The 20,391-nt window shown below is 42.9% G+C and overlaps 1 protein-coding gene across 7 annotated transcripts in view; it reads left to right on the top strand.

Annotated features, from left to right (window-relative positions):
• stat6 (signal transducer and activator of transcription 6, interleukin-4 induced) overlaps positions 1-20,391 on the top strand; it is a 126,067-nt gene that overhangs the window by 3,179 nt on the left and 102,497 nt on the right. For 5 of the 7 annotated variants that reach the window (XM_061805894.1, XM_061805856.1, XM_061805848.1 and 2 more), the window contains exons 2-4: positions 15,152-15,247; positions 15,343-15,441; positions 18,039-18,184. In XM_061805894.1, the coding sequence (XP_061661878.1) occupies positions 15,185-15,247; positions 15,343-15,441; positions 18,039-18,184 (308 nt within the window). In that variant the 5' untranslated portion in view covers positions 15,152-15,184. Of the gene's footprint in view, positions 1-15,151; positions 15,268-15,342; positions 15,442-18,038; positions 18,185-20,391 lie in introns of all 7 variants that reach the window. The other 2 variants (XM_061805887.1, XM_061805879.1) reach the window with 2 other exon arrangements.

Below are 20,391 nucleotides of genomic sequence, written 5' to 3'. Positions count from 1 at the left end.
GGGAGGACATGAGGTCAGTGGATGTTAGAGAGGAGGGTGTACGTGATAGCCTTAGATGGAAAAAGATGACACGCTGTGGTGACCCCTAACGGGACAAGCCGAAAGAAAAAGATAATACGTACTTGTGCAAATAAAAAACAATTTGTTACCCCCCCTTATTATTACTTGTTTAAAGTTATTCTGCACTTTTGTTCATAAAAAAAGGTTTACAAGGCTGGTGGCCAAGTTGCTACAGATTTGGGAATGCACTCCCATTCTAGCATACTCTGCTAGGCTCAAGTCAGTACATTTTAAACAAAAAATAAATATATTTCTTCAGTGATTTGATTATATAAAGTTGTAGTGGAAAAATGCTTTGGTTTTCGAATGTTTTGGTTTTCAACCAGCCTTCTGCAATGGATTGTGTTCGAGTATCAAGGCACCACTGTATCTTAAAGTTCAGTGACTAATTGCTTGTATTGAAGTCTATGCAGATTCTCATCATCCAGGTTATGGTAATCTGCAAAGGATGAATCTAGGCATTGCATCATCAGGACCTTTGGGACTGATCAGAAAATTTAATAAAACACTGATCACTGATCTGATCACAAGATCGAAGAATTTATTTAAAGGGGAAATCCAGTGCTTTGCATGAAGAGTGTATCCAATAGGTCATGTAACACACCCTATTTTTGACAATGTGACGTTAAATCCTTTCTCATTTAATAGTGTTTTGGGAAGATTTTTATCGACAATTACGAATTTTCAGGAGTGCTTTTCTTAGTCACATGACCTATGTGGGTGGATGTGACGTATACCGTACAGCAACAGAGGCTCGAATACATGGGACACCATTTATGCCCAGCGCTGATTTCTCGGATTTATCCTCATCTGATGAAGAAATAGCAGTATCAGTTGATCGGGAAGACGGAAGAATACTTTCATGCAGATTTGAACTTGTGGCTGTAAATGTTAAATATTCGGATGGTTCATTGGGCGGAATGACGTGGAGTCTGACTACTTGGAGGCCTATGCGCAGGACGTAAATGCCTAAACAAAGGCCCCTGGAGCTCCAGGCCGGCACCCGCGGATGGTTCTTCGGTCGGGAATGACGTGGAGTCTGACGAGCAAGCTCAGGCGGCGGGCCGCGAGCCGAGCTTCCAGGCTGTTAGCCCCGGACGCCAAAGCTAGGCTAAAGGCTTCCCCTGCCACCGAGAACGGGCTATAAGCTCCATCGGCAGGTCGCTAGCTGACCTTCGACGTCATTCCCGTCTGAAGAACCATCCGCGGCTGCCGATGGTCCGGGGAATCTTCTCAAAACACTGTTAAATGACAGAGGATTTCACATCACATTGTCAAAATTGGGTACATATTACATGACCGATTGGTTCCACTGTTAATGCAAAGCACTAGATTTGCTCTTTAAATGATTTGGTGTGGACTTGTGTACTGTATTTGAGTGTTTTCAAAAGTGTTCATTTTATAGTCTAGTGATTCCCAACCACAGTGCCATTAGTCTGCCGTGGGCAATATTGTGGTGTGCTCTAGGAAATGATGAATTTGAATTAACTACTCAAGTAACTATTCAGTTCCAATAAATAACGTAATTTTTTCCTCCATTTATCCCAATGAGGCAGAACAAATACATTCTCTTCTATTAGATGCCGCTAAGTACAGACAGTAATTACTCTATATCTACATTTTGTGACGTTTGTCGGTGTGCCATAACATTTCCAATTTGTAAAATATATCCTTAAGTCCACACTGGTTAGAAATCTCTGTTCTTGTTACCTCATGTATTCTTCTTTTTTGGGTGTGTGTGTGTTTTTTTTTTTCTTTTTTTTTTTTTTTTGTCCTGTTCGGCTGTTAGATCAAGCAGAACGAAGAATCTGCATAGTTTTACTTTGTCACAATGGAGTTTTTTTTTTTAAGCTTCCTCTGTGTTTTTTTTGTATGGTATTTTAATTGAAGTTTTATTGAGAATCAGAATCAATTAGTTCAACAGAACAGAATTTCAAGAGGGGTGAGAGAGACAAAAAAAGACAAAGCGCCAACTGTAAACAATGACAAAACTAAATCAATCCATATCTACAAAGAAAAAAAGGATGTTACCAGAGATTGTAGGGCTAAACCCCATGAAGGAAAACCAGGACAAGAAAGGACAGGACAAGGATAGGAGAAAAAGGATCGTAAACCTGGCTATACAACTGGAATCTGGTGGGACTCTAATTAAATTGTAGGGGTCTCTAGAACAAAAAACTACGTGGGGTGATACGTATGCTCTTCATGTACACATGAATTGTTTATTACAATAAGTGAGTAGTCCCAGACCCAGTGAGAGAATCCTAGGGGTGTGTGCCTCCGGACACAAGCAAGTGAATTCAAACCACTGTGAATACAAAAAGACTGACCAAAATCTCCTATAATTGCTTTGTCCGTAACGTGGAGGCGATGGACCTCACCCAATCAATTGAGAATGGAAACCAGGATCAGGGGTCCGCCTGAGAGAAACCCTGTGGACAGAACATGTCCCATGCAGAGGGTCCCAGGATGGTCCCTCCCTCCCCCGGCAAATTGCATCAATAATTGGCAGTGGCTGTTGGAAATCAATGCCAGCCCCCCAGCCATTAAACCTCCACTACGGGCCCACATCCCCAGCCAGACCCCACCCCCAGGAGAAAAAGTAAGTCCACCCTCATGTCATGTATTCTCCTCAGTCTGGTCAAACCAACATTATAACATGATAGAAATAATGGAAATACTGTAGTTGTTCTAGAGACCAACTACAGTTGATCTCTAGAACTGTGTGAAGTACCAGCCTGCTTCGAACGCTCCACCATCATACCGGTCCCCAAGAAAGCAGTAGTCTAAGGTCTGAATAACTACAGGTATGTTGCCTTGACATCTGTAGTCATGAAGGCCTTTGAACGGCTTGTGCTAGACCACCTCAAGAGCGTCACAGGTCCTCAGCTGGACCCACTGTAGTTTACCTATTGAGCTAACAGATCTGTGGATGAAGGCGTCAACATCGGTCTGCACTTCATCCTTGAACATCTTGTCAGCGAGGGTACCTATGGGAGGATCCTGTTTGTGGACTTCAGCTCTACGTTCAACACCATCATCCCTGAACTCCTCTCCTTCAAAATTCTCCATCTTGGCGTCTTGCCTGCCATCTCCCGGTGGATCTACAACTTCCTGACGGGCAGGACCGAGCAGGTGAGGCTGGGGGACAGCACCTTATCCACGCGCACTACCAGCACTGGGGCACCCCAAGGTTGTGTCCTCTCCCCTCTGCTCTTCTCGCTCTACACGAACAGCTGCACCTTGTGGCATCCGACTATCAAACTCTGGAAGTTCGCAGATGACACCACGGTCATCGACCTCATCAAAGACGGCGACGAGTCTGCGTATCGACAGGAAGTGGCAGGACTGGGTCTTTGGTGTGGTCAACCCAACCTGGCGTTGAACACTCAAGACTGTGGAGATGATTGTGGACTTCAGAATGCATCTTTCACCACAGCTGTCCCTGACGCTGTCCAACTGTCTTGTGTCAACCGTCGAGACCTTCAGGTTCTTGGGAATTACAGTCTCACAGGACCTGAATTGGGGTATGAACATCAATTCCATCCTCAAAAAAAGCTCAGCAAAGGATGTATAGTGTACTTCTTGCGGCTTCTTAGGAAGGAGCTGCTGAGACAGTTCTCCACAGCAGTTATCCAATCAGTACAGTGTACCTCCTTCACAGTCTAGTTTGGGGTCACCACAAAAAAGGACAAACTCAGACTGAAACGGACAATCAAAACCTCTGAACTGATTGTCGGCACCACGCTAATCACTATCGAGGACGTGCATGCAACGCGAACTAGGTCCAGAGCAGGCAGGATCCTTTGGGACACTCCACATCCTGGCCACCAGCTCTTCCATCTCTTTGTCGGGAACGCGCTACAGATCAATGAAAGTCAAAAGTAGCAGGCATTCGAACAGTTTTTCCCCTCTGGCAGTTAAGTCATTAAATTCTTGATCAGTGAACCGACAATTTTTAAAAAATTATTATTTTACTATTTATTTTTCTGCTTTGTGCCATGTTAGGACACTCACTCACATCCTGCTAGTCCAATCAGCATTAGTGATTTTTTTTTTTTTTTTTTTCAAATTTATTTAATTTTAATTTTTATTTTATTTTTATTTTACTTTGTAGACCACAGGATTCGTCACTTTAAACTGCTCCCTTTGCACAATTGACACTGTTAAAACACTTATCTACATAGATTTTACATCTTGTACATCTTATAAGGAATAGTTCCTATAAACAGAAATGTTTCTTGTTCTTTTTTCTTGTTGCTATGTTGTTCCTTGTTATTTGTTCTGAATGTTGTACTAGGGCAGCACCGAATGCTGGAGAAAAATTCCTTGTGTGTTTTTACACACATGGTCATTAAAGCTGATTCTGATTAAATGACTGTAGTAATTCAATTACTTCACACACCAAAACATAAGAGCAAGTGTCTCAAACTCAATTTACTTTGGAGCCGCTGGAGGCAGAGTCTGGCTTAGGCCCGACCGCAGCCTTGACGCACGTGTGTGCAATTTAAATTGGGGGGAAAAAAAATCTTCTCAAATGTCTCTCTCCCCTTTTATTTTTTAGAAACAGAAAATAAGATAAAGACGGACGCTGGTGTGAACAAGTTGTGTACAAAACTACGACTAAAAACTCCATGGCAACCCAACTGTAACTTTCCCTGATTAAAAAATTTTTCTCGGCTTCCATCAAGTCCGGACGATGTCACTCCCCCGAGAGCCATATACCCCACCATGATTAGTAGGTTTGTCAGCACATAGCAATGTAAAAGCGCCATTCACATAAAATTCGAGAGCCGTAATAAAATTAAAAATTTCATATTAAGGTGGAGGCCCAAAATGTCTCACAGGCTGCAAATGGCTCGCGTGCCACCATCCCAAAAAAAGTTTGCAAAAAATAAGACGTTAGGCTTTTTTTTTTTTCAGCAGCACACAGAACTTTCTCAAACAAAGACCTGTTGCTCAGCCACACACTCTCCTGCCTGTTTACTTTACACCCCCCCCCCCAGGCCCCTCTGCTCTTTAAGGAGTACACTCCTAATTATAAATGTTACAGGACTTACGCAGCCCATCAATGTAGTTCATAATGACTGTGCCCACCACCAGTGCTTTAGTTAGCAACGCAGTCCGTGCAACATAGAGCAAAAATGAGCTAGACATGCTGCTTATGTTTACTCTCGATAATAAATTAAAATAAAATGCTGTTGCTTTAAGATGCCATGATTGTCAGAGTATTTGAATAATTGAAGAAAAAGTGGTGAAACTGGATGAGATTTTCCCTTTTTTGAGTGAAAAAGGTCTGGTCTGAAGCCAGAATAGAAAGTGTAGGCTGAGATCTTGTGTAGTGTTAAAATCCCATTTTGGCACAGCCTGATCAAGGTTGAAAGCACCAAGAATACAGTGCGCAAAAAGATAATTCTGTATTTTAAATATAGGAGGCAACATAACATTAACCTTAAAAATGTTTGGGAGCTTCATTCAGCTTTCATCATGCATTGCTAAAGATATTCCGCAAGCAAAAATGAAGTTTTACACCAAGAAAATCGTTCTGGATTAAAAAAAAAAAAAAAAAAATTCAGATGCATTGTATTTATAGTACACAAACATACCTCAAGCAAGCATTGAATGAACGTTATCTCCCGATCACCAGTGACTACCAGCACACAATTTTCCCCATTTTGTACTTATAATACAGACAATGTGACTGATTGTTGTAGTCATCGCCATTGTAATCTGTACAGGGTTTTTGCGGGGGTTACATTCCTTACCTCCCAGCGAGATAACGAAAATCCGCGAATAATGGACTCAGTATTAAAACGCCTACGTACGTATATGTACCGTGTTTTCGTGACTGTTTTATTGAAAGGATCGGTGCTGGTCGGCGCTCAGGAGACAAAGACGACACTCAACAAAAGCCCAACGTTCCCAAATGCTATTTAGCCTCAATAACTGGCACATTTATTTCGACCAAATGCAAGTTCTCAAAACACAGTTGACATTGTGTGAAATCAATCATATGAGCCCCTTCCCTATGCCGAGAAGGTGGAGAGCCATTCACCCAGATAGAGGTCCGCTTGTCAAGCAGCTGGGCGCCCGTACGAAACCCGTAGCAGACTCTACCTGTTTGTACTCTGCATCTCTCTATTATACTTTTCAGTTGCGTGCGAGAGAAAGGTCGGGTGGCCTACCCGTCCCACCTGGCGCCGCAACAATTGTTTCCTGATTTACTATTGACACCTAAGTGTGTCCTTCAGGCTCTGAGAAACATCTTACGCAGCCATAACTGTCAAGACATCCCACAACAATGTTCATATTTAGTATGCATGTGAACAAGATAGTGAAACGGTCCAGACGTCTTGACCAGAAAAACAAGTGAGTGAAAAACAACTTATATACCCATGGTTGCACAATACATTCGGGTATTTAACGGTTATGGGAAGCATCACTAATTAACACTCCTTTCAGTGACCATAAGATGCACTTAAAATTCTTAAATTTTCTCCAAAATGGATAGTGTGCCTTTTGTGTGCACAGAGTTCCAAAATCTGTAAATATTTTTTGTGTGACGACTTCATTAATGTACAACCAAACATGCTGCTGCATAGAGAGCATGCATGCAAACCACGAATGGGCATAGTGTCTATCTGTTTGCATTTGAGCTGACAAGAGAAAGTCCAGTGATCCTAAAAGACGGGATGTGCTGGAATCAGAATTAAAAAATCTTATTGCCGTAGTCTGACAGAGTAAAATTGTGAAAGACCAAATTTCTTGTGGTCACATCTGCGCATTTCAATTGAAATATACTGCACAGTATTGTACACAACGAAGTAAATGTCTTTCGCGTAGCCAGTCTTTGATGTCATTGAATTGATTGTCGAATAATACCAATCAGGCTGATTAGATCTGTGTAAAGTACGTTTGAAACAAGGCAACTTTCTTGTTTGTTGAAGATGTTTCATCATTAATGCAAAAGGATTCTTCCGTTCTAAATTTTAGATGTTGAGCCTCCCTATTTATATCTCTGAGTGTACACCCTGCGTGTGGTCAACAATAAGGTTCTGTTGTTGTTGCTGTCTATTGCAGTAAGTGAAACAACTGCCCTTTATTCATTCACCCTTCTTGTTACAAAACAGCTCAGTAGGGTCAGTTGAAACATTACTTGCAATGAAATGTGTTGAGAAACTTAATGACTGATTCTTTTTTCCCCTCTCCTTTATGTTATCTGTCAGTCTGAGCAGTTTTACTTTTAGTTTTTTTTTTTTCAAGGCTTAACTTGGTAGAAATAAACGGGGAGTAGTTGCAGCCGCAGTGCACGATGTGAGAGGATGGATGAAGTCATTTCCTGTGCAGTAAGAGCTCACTGATGGGCTTCCTCCTAACCCTCCCTACTTAGCTTTTAAAACTCCCTTGGAGCACTTCATCATGGCTCCTCACGCTTCATGCAAACAGTTAAATTCTGTCCTTTCACTATACACCATGATAATATGATGATAATGCAACTACATTGTAATCAAAAGTTAAGTTGTACTTAACAAATGTACTGTACAGGATTTAAAAAAATTGAGCTACTGTGTAACATGTGATGCATATTTATTCATAATGCAATATTACTATACTATAACACTAAATGTTATTTAATTATTTTGTGTTGAAATTTTGTATTCAAACTAGTGGTGGATATTGTGCAATAATTTCACCAAAGCATCTCAAGCTCAATGTAACAGGGAACTGTTGAACAGCCCGAGGTCACAGGGTTGTCCCTGCAGTGAGGGCCCACGAGAGCATGTGAACGATCAACACCTTCTGTCCAAGTTTTTGTTGTATTTTTCTCAAAACAGTAGTTTCTTGAAAATCTAATTAAAGGTGAAAGATGAGGCCAGAGAAGGCCGATTCTTTTCACAAATAATTTTACATATACATATATATATAATAGTCAACTCATCCTCACACGTTTAAGAAAAATGGTAAAAAATATTTTTTTTTTTTTAAATTGGAAACACTCCTTGATAAACATCACACATTTATCCATCCATCCATTTACTGAGCCACTTATTCTCACAAGGGTTGTGGGAGCGCTGGAGCCTATCCCAGCTATGGCCCAACTAACTTTGGGTGAGAGGCGGCTTACACCCTAGACTAGTCAGCAGTCAAATGGAGGGCACATCGAAGCAAACAACCATTGCACTCACATTCACACAGGTGGGCAATTTACTGTCTTCAATCAACCTATGATGCGCGGTTTTGAGATGTGGGAGGAAACTGGAGTTGTCTTCCTTTTCTTTCGGCTTTTCCCATTAGGGGTCGTCACAGCGTGTTATCTTTTTCTAGCGAAGCCTATCTCGTGGATCCTCCTCTCGAAAACACGGTCTTCATGTCCTCCCTCACAAGATCCATCTACCTTTTCTTGGGTCTTTCTGTCACGCTTTTGCCTGGCAACTCCATCCCGAGCACCCTTCTGCCAATATACTCACTCTCTTGCCTCTGAACATGTCTAAACCATCGAAGTCTGCTCTCTCGAACCTTGTCTCCAAAACATCCAACTTTGGCTGTCCCTCTAATGAGCTCATTTCTAATTCTATCCAGCCTGTATACACCAAGTGAGAACCTCAGGATCTTCATTTCTGCTACCTCCAGTTCTGCTTCCCTTTGTTTCTTCAGAGCCACCTTCTCGAATCCGTACATCATGGCCGACCTCACCACTGTTTTATAAACTTTGCCCTTCATCCTTGCGGATACTCTTCTGTCACATAACACACCAGACACCTTCCGCCAGCTGATCCATCCCGCTTGGGCCCATTTCTTCACTTCTTACGACACTCACCATTGCTCTGTATTCTTGACCCCAAGTATTTTAAGTCGTCCACCCTTGCTATCTCTTCTTCTTGGATCTTCACTCATCCTCCTCTGCCCCTCTCATTCACACACATATATTCTGTTTTACTTTGGCTAATCTTCATTCCTTTCCTTTCCAGTGCGTGCCTCCATCTTTCTAATTGTTCCTCTGCCTGCTCCCGCTTTCACTGCTGACAACAATATCATCTGCGAACATCATGGTCCAAGGGGATTCCAGTCTAACCTCGTCTGTCAGCCTATGCATTACTACCGCAAACGGGAAGGGGCTCAGCGCGGATCCTGATGCAGTCCCGCCTCCATGTTAAATTTTTCTGACATGCCTATGGCACATCTCACCGCTGTTCTCTGCCCTCATACATGTCCTATACTATTCTAACATATTTCTCCGCCACAGCAGACTTGCGCATGCAGTCCCACAGTTCCTGTCTTGGTACTCTGTCATAGGCCTCCTCAATGTCTACAAAGACACTACAAAAAATAATGCATCTGTGGTATACTTTCTAGGCATGAAACCATACTGTTGCTTGCAGATGCTTACTTCTGTCCTGAGTCTAGCCTCCACTACTCTTTCCCTTAACTTCATAGTGTGGCTCACAGTTCTGAACATCGCCTTTGTTCTTAAAAATGGGGACTAGCACACTTTTCCTCCATTCTTCTGGCATCTTCTCTCCCGCCAGTATTCTATTGAATAAGTTGGCCAAAAACTCCACAGCCACCTCACCAAATTGCTTCCATACCTCCACTGGTATGTCATCAGGACCAACTGTCTTTAGATTTTTCATTCTGTTCAGTGCCTTTCTAACTTCCCCCTTACTAATCATTGCCACTTCCCGGTTGTTCACGCTTGCCTCTTCTACTCTACCTTCTCTCCCATTTTCTTCATTCATTAACTTCTCAAAGTACTCTTTCCATCTACTTAGCACACTACTGACAGCAGTCAACATATTTCCAACGCTCAATCCTCTCCGTGTCGCACTGCTTTTTCGCTAATCTCTTTCCTTGGATGACTTGTTCCACCACCAAGTCTCCTTCTCTCCTTTCTGACCAGAAGACACCCCAAGTTATCTCCTCCCTGCCACTCTCAGTACCTTGGGAGTAGTATTCCAGTTTTCTGTGAGCTCTTCCTGACCATCTAGAGCCTGGGTTTTTCTGAAAGGTGACACAACATTCTTCCTTTCTCATCTTCCAGCACCTGATTCTCTGCTCTACCTTAGTCTTCTTAATCTTCCGACGCGCTACCAGAGTCATCCCACACACCACCATCTTGTGCTGTCAAGCCACAATTTCCCCCACCACTACCTTACAGTCAGTAACCTCCTTCAGATTACATCGTGTGCACAATATATAATCCACCTGTGTGCTTCTACCTCCGCTCTTTTAGGTCACCCTATGTTCCCGTCTCTTCTGGAAATAAGTGTTCACCACTGCCAATTCGATCCTTTTTGCGACGTCCACCACCATCTAACCTTCAAAATTTATTTGCTGAATACTGTACTTTACCATCACTTCTTCATTGCCCCTGTTTCCTTCTCCAACATGTCCTGTGAAATCTGCACCAATCACTACTCTCTCTCTCTCTCTCTCTCTCTCTGAGATGCTCAGGACTACTTAGTCTAGTTCCTTCCAGAATTTCTCTTTCAAGTCGAGGTCACATCCTACCTGTGGGCCATAGCTGCCAATGACATTATACATAATACCCTTAATTCCAAATTTCATCTTCATCTCTCGATCTGATGCTCTTTTCACCCTCAAGACATTCTTCGCTAGGCCTTCTTTTAAAATAACCCCTATTCCATTTGTCTTCCCATCTACTCCATGATAAAATTTAAACCCTGCACCTAAACTTCTAGCCTTTCCACTTACTCGCTTGGATGCGCAATATTTCAACCTTTCTCCTAATCATCACCTCAACTAACTCCTGAGCTTTTCCTGTCATTGTCCCAACATTCAAAGTCCCTACACACAGCTGTATGGTCTGTGCATTCCTCTTCTTCTTCTGCTGACTAAGCCACTCTTTTTTGTCTTCGACCTACATTATCTGAATTTCTACCTACGCCTTACAGATTAACAGTTCTAGGGGCGGGCATAGGAAACCCGGGCCACGATCTAACCATTATAGAATTCGTACGATAATAAGTTTCTTTTGGCCTGTCCCGTTAGGGATCGTCACAGCATGTCACCTCAGATGAACGCTCATATTTGTTTGGCACATTTTTACGCCGGATGCCCTTCCTGATGCAACCCCTCTTGGGGAGTAGAGGCCCCAGTGATGAACACTCATATATGTTTGACACTGTTTTATGCCAGATGTCCTTCCTGACACAACCCTCTGCAATCTATCCGGGCTTGGGACCGGCCGACAGGTAGCAAAATATTGTGATGCCCAACGGGGTGCAGATAGTCAAAAAGAAGAAGCAATCAAAGACACGAAGTCAGCACATAAGATACACAATTCACATACTACCTAATCTATGTTAAAGTTAAGGTCAAATGAAAGGAATCACGTAAACACAGTCAGAACATAAGGTACACAAGTCACATACTACCTCCGTGAAAGTATAAAGGATATGGCAATTTAAAGGATATGGGCATGGAAGAGATTCTAGCCACAATGGCTCTCACTCTAGTAGTTGAAGGTTCAGTCCACGTTCAATGTTTGTTCAACATCAATGAATTGATCACAAACGCGTCTTGCTGTTGGCAAGCTAAGCGAAGGAATACTAGGCCGATAAGCAAGTTTAAATTGACGTTTCCACTCGCCAACTTCTTATGAGTACTCATGATCCTCGTTGTATACAATACGTAGGTTTCGCAGGATGTGTAGATACTCGCGTTTGATGTTTTCCTGGGAGGAACCTGGAGTCCCTGGAGAAAACCCATGCGGGTATGGTGAGAACATACAAAACTCAACACAGACAGAGCTGGGATTTGAACCCCGGTTCTCAGAACAGTGAGGCAGATGTGCTCACCAGTGATCCACTTTGGCCTAAATCACCTCAAATTCAGATTCCATCCATCCATCCATTTTCTAAACTGCTTATCCTCACGAGGGTCACGGGAGTGCTGCAGCCTATCCCAGCTGTCTTCCAGCAGGAGGCATGTTACACCCTGGACTGGTTGACAGCCAATCGCAGGGCACACGGAGACAGAAAACTCACAATCTCACCTTGGGGCAATTTAGAGTCTCCAATTATGCATGGGTGAACATGAAACTCCACACACTGGGACTGGATTTGAACCCCGGTCCTCAGATCTGTGAGGACACTGCTCTATGGCTGCGACACCGTGCCGCTCTGAATTCAATGAATTTAAATAAAACTCATGGGTTCATAAAAGATACACAACTAAAATTTAAGGAACTAAATTAAATGTATCTGCGAGCAACAGTATGGTTTCATATCTAGAAAGAGTACCACAGATGGATTATTTCCCTTGAGGATGCCGGTGGGAAAAGTACAGAGAGTCAGAAGGAGCTACATTGTGTCTTTGTGAATTCAGAGAAATCCTATGACAGAGTACCTAGGAACTGTGGTACTGCATGCGTAAGTCTGGTGTCGCGGAGAAATATGTCAGAAAGTAAAGGCATGTGTGAGGGCAGCAGAACAGTGGTGAAGTGTGCTGTGGGTGTGAGAGAGGAATTTAAGGTGGAGGTAGGACTGCATCAGGGATCAGCTCTGAGCCTCTTCGTGTTTGCTGTGGTAATGAGGTTAGACTGGAATCCCGGGACAAGCCGAAAAGAAGAAGAAAACAAATGCTGTAGATAGGCCGACGCTCATGATTACTTTTATCATCTTATTGTTGGATAAATAAAATGGACATGATAGTTGAACATGCGTGTTTATCACACAGTGAGCCGACAGTTAAATAGCTGTGTCATTAGCTGTTAGTGAGCTCATGGAATGCCGGGATACTAGTATGCTCTTCTCTGTCACCTGTAGCCAATACTCCAGCAGGAGTGGCCGACCCGTGGCTTTCAAGCCACATAGGGCTCTTTGCCCGTTTTCATGCGGCTTTCTTGAAGACACAAAAGCATATTGAAATTCCGTTTTTTTTAATGTGCGTGCGTGCTTTCCTTGAGTTAATTGCGACAGTTCCGAGCGGACTTTGCTTGAGTTCATTGCAGCAGTTCTGAGCGCACTTTGCTTGCATTTTTTACGGTATTTGCATTTGTGTGTTGTGATAAGCTCAGTGTGTGTCTGTGTGGGCGTGTGCCTCTGTGTGATTAAAGTCGCACTGACATCCCTATATACATTGTAAAATAGATATGAAAATTACATATAATATTATTCACTTCAATTTCTATACAAAAAATAAAGATGAGCGGACAATGTGTCATTCATGCCCAAAGTTGCGGAAGTCTCTCTCTACATCGAAGTGGTAGCCATATTGCCTGCTACGTCATTTACAGCTGTCACATTGGCACAGTCGGCATTGAGAAGACGCTGTGCCACCTGCAATGTGTGTCGAAAAAACAGATTTTCGGATTTTTCCGTCACCCCATCTGACACGGAAGCTCTTTTCGAAGAAGAGAACATCTCACAGTCGAGTCAAGTGACTGGCGCAATATTGCCCTTTTGTTTCGAGCCATGTTTAGATAATATGCAGATCACTTCTCACAAATAACAGACTCCCTGATATGTATGACAGTACTCAGGAGGACACATGCCAGGCGAACCACCGGTGGCGGAGAGCTCCTTTCTCCTCCCGCACACGGCAAACCACCACCCTGCCCGATCCACCTTCGCGGCAGTGATGAACAACGCCGACGGCAAGCGACGACAACGAACGCCGCGGCCGACAGCAACGACAACGAACACCGTGGCCACGCACATTGACACATTTAACACCCCTGATTTCCGTACTTTATTAAGTTATGACAACGCGGATCTTTTGTTACTTCCAAGAAGATTACTTCGTACCCCAACTATTTTTTTTTTATTAATAGCTCTATACACAAATACCTTCATTTGGAACCCACGAAGCTCTTGTCCTTTTCACTTGTGCAATCTGTATTTCACGACAAACCGGGTCTTTTCGAAAAGAGTGTTTGAGCAATATCCAGCAACAGGCATGAGCATTTCACAGAAACGATCGTTCCATTACCGTGTCGTTACCCAGCCTGCGAAAACACGGAACCGAAAGTCTGTTTCCCAGATCTCTGGGCTTACTTTTAATAAAATTCGCCCATGTGTGGAATGTAAAACAAGTTCTCAACGAAATACAACAATCTGTATAAAACAAACCTACATGAACCCCTTTATTTTTAATGATTAAAATGCCCAGCTTTGTCAGTGTGGTTTACAAACAGCACCGGTTTCCGCTTCTGTGCAACGCATGCGCAAGGTCGAGTTATTCATATCCGGGTCACTCAAACGCTAGTCAAACATGTCGGTTGCTAAGCGTAGAAGACAAAATGCTCATGCCTGCTCAGGCTTTATTTTGAAGTACATGTAAAAACCGGTTCCCAAGAGCATTATCAATGGGAACCGAAAAAAACGTTTCCCACAGTTTCCCAGGACAAAAATCAACAGAACCGAAAGATCGGTTACCATATTTGCCGAAATCCTCATGCCTGAGCAATACAAAGAGCCGGCATTTTGGCTAACACGAAGGAACGCAGAGCTACCTTCCCGCAGGTAAAACTGGTATAAACCCACAAACCCGCCTGAGTGAGAATCTGCAAATAATGTCACTTCCTGGTTCTTCAAAACAAATCCCTCGAGAGGATTTTCATGGCGGGAGTTACAAGAGCCATATATGTCAAAATCATGTTGTGTTTTTTTTTTTTTTTTTTAAAAAAAAGAATTGATCTATTCCAGCTGACTTTTTTAAAATGAAAAACATCAAAAATCATGCTTTTGGTGTCAGTGCGACTGTAAGTTGGGACTGTGCAGGCGTGTGCAGCAAGACTGTGAAAAGGGGGGAAAAAAACGCAGGGTCAGTTCGAGTTACAAGTTTAGTGATAGCGACCGGGGAAGAGTACTAATTAGAGAAGGACATGTCGATGTCGTATGTGCACGAGAGCTAATAATGCCATCCATCCATTTTCTTTGCCGCTTATCCTCACAAGGGTCATGGGGGTGCTGGAGCCTATCCCAGCTGTTAACGGGAAGGAGGCAGGGTACACTCTGAACTGGTTGCCAACCAAGGCATACGGAGAGAAACAACAGTTGCACTCACAATTACACCGAAGAGCAATTTAAAGTCCAATTAATGTTGCATGTTTTTGGGATGTGGACAGAAACTGGAGTGCCTGGAGAAAACGCATGAAGGCATGAGGAGAACATACAAAAACGCCACACAGGCGGGCTGGGATCGAACCCTGGACCTCAGAACTGTGAGGCTAACACTTTTCAGGTGCTCCACCATGCTTCCCTGATTAAGCCATTCAAGCACCAAATCAGTGCTTTGTGGCTTTATTATTCCCACCAGCACCCATTTCAGCTGTGCAATGAGAGAAGGGCGTTAACCCTGAGGAGGACAACCTTGGCTCCGGACAAGACATCACCGCTGCGTCTCCCGACCAGTCAGGTGACCCAAGCAGGAAAGTTTAACACTGTATTTTTGCAAAACTGGCATGTGCATGAAAATAAATAATAAAAAATAAAAATGTCTCAAAGTTTCCCAATCGGATGGTAACCTTCAGAGAAAATAATTTGTCAATTTAAACAAAAATATGTGGATGAACACAGGACCTTTTTACTAGAGTGGAAGAATGCCTTTTTTTTTTTTTTGAGCCTGACAAGACACTGCCTTTTGTGTCAGATGTCTATCACGCATTTCACAGCTTCAAATCTTCACTTCAGCTAATTCCACGCTAAGTGCAATCTGTAGGCCGGTTCCAAGCCCGGATAAATGCAGAAGGTTGCATCAGGAAGGGCATCCGGCGTAAAACTGCCAAACAAATATGAGCGTTCATCTTAAGAATATCTTACCGGATCGGTGATTGCCTGGGTTAACAACGCCATCCCCGGCGCCGTTAACCTGTACGGTGTCGGTGGAAAGTCAGCTACTGTTGGTCCAAGACAAAAAAAGAGGAGGAAAGCAAGATTTGTTGGCAGAAGAAAAAGAGGAATGCACAGAGCCTACAACTGAGTGTAGAGACTTTGAATGATAGGACTATGACAGGAAAAGCTCAGGAGTTTGTTGACACGATGATTAGGAGAAAGCTTGATATTTTGTGCATCCAAAAGAGCAGGTCAAAAGGTAGTGAAGACTATTTTACTTTTATTGCACTTTCATTATTTCATTATTCAATATAACCTTGTACATTTAATCAAGGGATAAAGTGTTGCCCATTCGCTAATCAGACAAGGATGTGTTGTGGAGCCGGTGGTTGAAAAAACCGGCTGGCGCCATACTCCTCTCCCAGGCGTTGTCGTGGAGACGAACGACAACAGATAAGGAGCGGAAAGTTACCATCCTGGCCCAGGACCGGACTGCGGGCGGGGGGGAATAGCCACTTTTACCATGGACCCGGACCCATACATATAAAAACCTTGTGTTACTGGGCAGCTTTTGTCTTCTTCTTTGGCTATTCTGCCAGAAGACACACGTCTCGTATGCGCCAGATACCAAGATAAGACCCGGACGTCTGTATTGCACATTCCTTTGTAATAAATCCATTTGCTGTTAACTTTTTCTAATCATCTTCCTCGATTCGTGAACACACGTAGGGTCCAAACTCAAATCCCTACAATTGTGAGGCTAGAAATTTAGGAGCAGGATAGAAGTTATTTTACCTCGGGGTAGATGGGGAAAGAAATTAGGTAGGGGTTATTTTAAAGGAAGAGCGGGCAGAGAATATCAAATCGAGTGCTAAGGCTGAAATTTGAAATTGAGTCAAGCCGGAAGAAATACAATACAATAAATGTATAATGTGATTAGCGGCTATGCCCCACAGCTAGGATGTGACCTAGATTTGAAAGAGAAAATCTGGAGAAAACTAGATGAAATAGTTCTGAGCATCCTGGGTTAAAATCCTGGCCCTGCCTTTGTGGAGTTTACATGTTCTCCCGTGCCTGTGTGGGTTGTCTCTGGAGACTCTGGTTTCCTCCCACATCCCAAAGACATTTTACTTATTTTACTAGTTTTTTTCAATATGTTGCTTATGTTGTATAATTTCAACACCCATTCTAACCACTAGTTCCCAGCTGCAGCTTTTTGCCCTACAATCTCAAAAATATGATTTTGATTAAATGGGAATTTTTCCCAGTAATTCAATTTTAAAATTTGGACTGTATTACCAAAGACCGCATTCACTCCCATTTAGGCAATCTCCCTGAATGCACTTCACCCATTCACACAGCTGCCGTTTGACTGCCTTGTTTAATTGTGAAGAGTGAAATATAAATTGGCAGCATGGTGGATCAGCTGGAAAGCATTGGCCTCACAGTTCTGAGGTCTAGGGTTCAATCCTGGACCCATCTGTGTGGAGTTTGCATGTTCTCCGCGTGCCTGCGTGGGTTTCCTCCGGGCTCTCCAGTTTCCTCCCACATCCCAAAAAACATGCAACATTAATTGGACACTCTAAATTGCCCCTCAGTGTGATTGTGAGGGAGGTTGTTTTTTTCAATGTGCCCTGTGATTGGCTAGCAACCACTTCAGGGTGTACCCCACCTCCTGCCCAATGAACAGCTGGGATAAACTCCAGCGCTCCCCGTGACCCTTGTGAGGATAAGCGGCAAAGATAATTGATGGATGGATGGAAATATAAACTAAAGCAAGTATACAATTGTTTTGAGCATGTGCAAACAGCTGGTCACATTTTATATTAGTTGATTCACTATGTACAGTACTTCACAGCACAAAAAAACATTGCAGCAGACCTTGTGATATGATATGATTCTTTAGATGGAGTGTACATCGCAAAGATAATGCTCAAACAAAATATCGTGCTGCCTGAGTCCAAGGTTTATTTCACCTCTCACCTGACTGGAATAGGTTGAGCCGCAACTAAAGATGCCAAGCACTTTAAATATGGATTGGTGGAAGCCACAGGTTTGACTAGAATCATGGAAAGGATTGTTGTTAAAATTTGACCCGCAGCTTGATTTAAGTCTCCCAATCTTGTACATTTGAATATGAATGAATAATATGAATAATATTCTTATCCATGTACACTGCAGCCCATCTTGACCATGGCCCAGTGGAGTCGCATCAGCCAGCTGATACAGTACCTGCCTGACGAGACCATCAACGACTTCTACCCCTCAGTCACCTTTGCGATTGAAGTGCGACACTTTTTGTCTGAATGGATTGAGAAGCAAAAATGGTAGGAGTCAGACACCCCTATGAGAGACACTATTCAGGATTAGCTCTCACACTTACAACTCAAATGCTTTCACACACAAAAACGTCTGATAAACTCTCATTTACACTACTCAAACATTCTCATAAACACTAGTCAAACACTCTCAAAAACAACTCCCACTCACTCATAAAGACTACTCAAAAACTCATAAACACTTTTATATGCACGAGTCCAACCACTCAAACACAGTAACATCTCTGCATTGATGCAGATGGTGCTCGCGGAGCACGATACAGGCTCAAAATAGTCTTCTCTTTTATAAAGTAATAATCTATAAATCATTTTTCATCTCGAGTAATATCTATAATTATGACTACCAATTATGTTAAACAGGCAATTCCATAGTAAACATTTTGCATAATCCAAATTATTTACCAAAGCTAAGTACAATTTCTCTAACTGCGACTCAAATAGGTCCAGCCCTTGAGCAATTGTTTAAGTGATGAGCCATTAAAATCGTAGTGCACATGTCTTTAACTGCTCTCAGGAGACAGACATGGTGCCCAGTTAATGTGGCCCAAAGGCCGAAATCAGCCAATTAAAATAAATTTTTGGCGTGACATACGTTAAGACACAACAAACGTTCAGTTTTGGCAGATAGCACCAGCAAGCTTTGTTTTCATTGCGAGTTAAAGGATGAATAAAAGTAACCCATCTATATGAAGGATGTACAGTAGATACTTTAATAATGACTACATTTAGCACTTTGCCACTTAGTCAAAAATTTTGAATTAAACGTTTTGGACCACATCATCTGGTGGATTTTAATATCGTTAAAGCAGGAAAAGACAGAACCCGCACCTTCAACCGTGAATAGTTCAGAAGGAAAAAATGGGTAACTGGATGTGTGATCAGAAAATCTGTGTTTTTCTTTTCCTTGCTGTTCGGGGGAGACACTACATGGACTACAACGGGATTCAATGATTTGAAACATCTTTCAGAATGTCTTGCCAAACATGAAGGCGGTGGTTCATATTGACAATCCCCTCAAACTGGGTTTGGTCGGGACTTCTAACATAGCTGCACGGTTGAATTCTGCTCATCAACGTAGTATTGACCTGAGGCCCCATAACTCAGTGGTTAGAGCACTGGGTTGGTAAACCAGGGGTTTTGGGTTCGTATCCCACTGGGGCCTCCACTCCCTGAGAAGGGTTGCGTCAGGAAGGGCATCCGGCGTAAAAATTGTGCCAAACATATATATGCGTTCATCTGAGATGATACGCTGTGGCGACCCCGAAAGGGACAAGCCGAAAGAAACACACACGCAACGTAGCTTTGACCTGCACAATCAGTAAACAGGAAAACATGTATGTGCTTGGAAGAATTATTACATGCTTAAAACTCCGTGGTAAATATGAAATTGCCTCACGGGGCTGTGACGGGCATTTTTCCTCAGTGTTTTTGAGACTGTGTAAAGGTGGTTCCAGACTAAGAAAGCATTATGAATTGCAATCGTAGTTCACCCCTCCTCAAGCCATCACCTTATCGTGGTGGAGGGATTTGTGTGTCCCCATGATCCTAGGAGCTAGGTTGTCTGGGACTTTATGTCCCTGGTAGGGTCATCGATGGCAAACAGGTTCTAGTTGAGGGACCAGACAAAGTACATAAATCCCGTTGATGAATAAGAATAGTGGATTCAGGTTTCCCTTGCTTGGACGCGGGTCACCGGGGCCCCCCTCTGGAGGCAGGCCTGAAGGTGGGGCGCGAAGGCAGGTTCCTGATTGCCGGGCCTGCACCCATGGAGCTAGGCCAGGCACAGCCCGAAAGGTTAACATGGGTCCCCCTTCCCATGGGCTCACCACCTGTGAGAGGGGCCATAGGGGTCGGGTACAATGTGAAATGGGCGGTAGCCGAAGGCTGTCCAACGCCACTGAAAAATTAAAAGCAGGGGTTTTAAATTCATAAGGAAAAATGTTATTGGACCACAAACATCAAAAAGAATGATGTATACATTATAAAAAATATGTATGTACTATACAGTACAACAGTACTGCTTAAAGTGCCACTGAAGCAAAAATTAAAATAGGTATTGTTATGAAATTTACAAATAATATTCATCACTTTGATGATGATAAAAGTAAAAAAAAAAAGTGAGCTCGGAGCGGTTTATAATAGTGCAAAGTTGCATCAGTCTGACTCGATACAATTTGCATCACAGTGAGCGCCAT

The sequence above is a fragment of the Syngnathoides biaculeatus genome, chromosome 2 (assembly GCF_019802595.1).
Source record: "Syngnathoides biaculeatus isolate LvHL_M chromosome 2, ASM1980259v1, whole genome shotgun sequence".
NCBI classification, from domain to species: domain Eukaryota; kingdom Metazoa; phylum Chordata; class Actinopteri; order Syngnathiformes; family Syngnathidae; genus Syngnathoides; species Syngnathoides biaculeatus.
This window is presented reverse-complemented; position numbering and strand designations above follow the sequence as displayed.